The sequence below is a fragment of the Cynoglossus semilaevis genome, chromosome 15 (assembly GCF_000523025.1).
Source record: "Cynoglossus semilaevis isolate Cse_v1.0 chromosome 15, Cse_v1.0, whole genome shotgun sequence".
Taxonomy (NCBI): domain Eukaryota; kingdom Metazoa; phylum Chordata; class Actinopteri; order Pleuronectiformes; family Cynoglossidae; genus Cynoglossus; species Cynoglossus semilaevis.
This window is the reverse complement of record NC_024321.1, coordinates 14,218,002-14,218,981: the sequence shown is the minus strand read 5'-3', so window position 1 is coordinate 14,218,981 and position 980 is coordinate 14,218,002. Positions and strand designations below refer to the sequence as shown.

The 980-nt window shown below is 46.3% G+C and overlaps 1 protein-coding gene across 1 annotated transcript in view; it reads right to left on the bottom strand.

Annotated features, from left to right (window-relative positions):
• Positions 1-980, bottom strand: part of LOC103391138 (gamma-aminobutyric acid receptor subunit alpha-4-like) — a 5,415-nt gene that overhangs the window by 1,131 nt on the left and 3,304 nt on the right. Inside the window, exon 5 of the mRNA XM_008327288.3 lies at positions 879-961. Within this exon, the coding sequence (XP_008325510.2) occupies positions 879-961 (83 nt within the window). The remainder of the gene's footprint in view (positions 1-878; positions 962-980) is intronic.

Sequence of the window (980 nt, the reverse complement as noted above, 5' to 3'; positions counted from 1 at the left end):
TGAGAGACAGAGAGAGGGAGGGAGAGAATTCAGGAGACGCTGGGATGGAAAATAGCTGCATAGGTCTGTGTTATCCTGAGGCTACGGAGGGATTCTGACCTTTCCTTTGCTTCAGGCCACATCAGATCCCTCGTTGTGTCCTCCTGACTGGAGGCTCGCCGCAGCAGAGCAGAATGGTGAAAAGGAGGCGCAGGAGGAGGAGGAGGAGGAGGAGGAGGAGGAGAAGCATGACGATAACCGAGAAAATGTGAATTTGTCCTCTGCAATGTCAACGACAGCAGATTGAGCATGTGGAACGGTCTTTGTCTCCTTCTCCTTCTTCCTCCTCACAAATCCAATCTCCACATCATCGCCACCATCTCTGATAAGACGGAGATGGTCCGTTTGAGGAGCTCCTTCATCCCAGTTGAATCATTTCTGCTGACCAGGGTGGGGCTCAAACTCTCAAATCTCCGATGCTGAACGAGGACTTCTTGGTTCACAATGCAGGAGTGAAACCCTTCATTATTCAGTGTTAGCGTTTAATCTTTGTTTGTGCCCGAACAAAGCGTTCAGTTCCTCAGCAGATCTTTTTTTTTTTTTGGGGGGCAGATTCCAATCCAGTTTTAGCTGAGCAACGAAGGAGTCGTGTGACTGAGCTCGCCGTTTGCCTCAACGATGCTAGGGCTAATATTTCATCCATGGGAAAAATGCTTACCATCCCAATGTTCTCAAATTAATAATTCTAAAATAAAAAAGTGTTGGGGTATTTTTTTTTTGGAAAAATTAATCATGAACCCACTTTTTTTTTTATTACTGTGAATTCCCTGTGCTCTGACTAAGGTGCCCACAACACACACACACACACACACACCTCCATCCACACATGCATGACTTACAGCTTCCAAATTTGAGTGGGCACGCATGTCCGTCCATGGGGAAGTTCACCAGCTTCATGGGACACTCGGCACTAATAGTCAATCTGTTCCAAAAAAAACAAA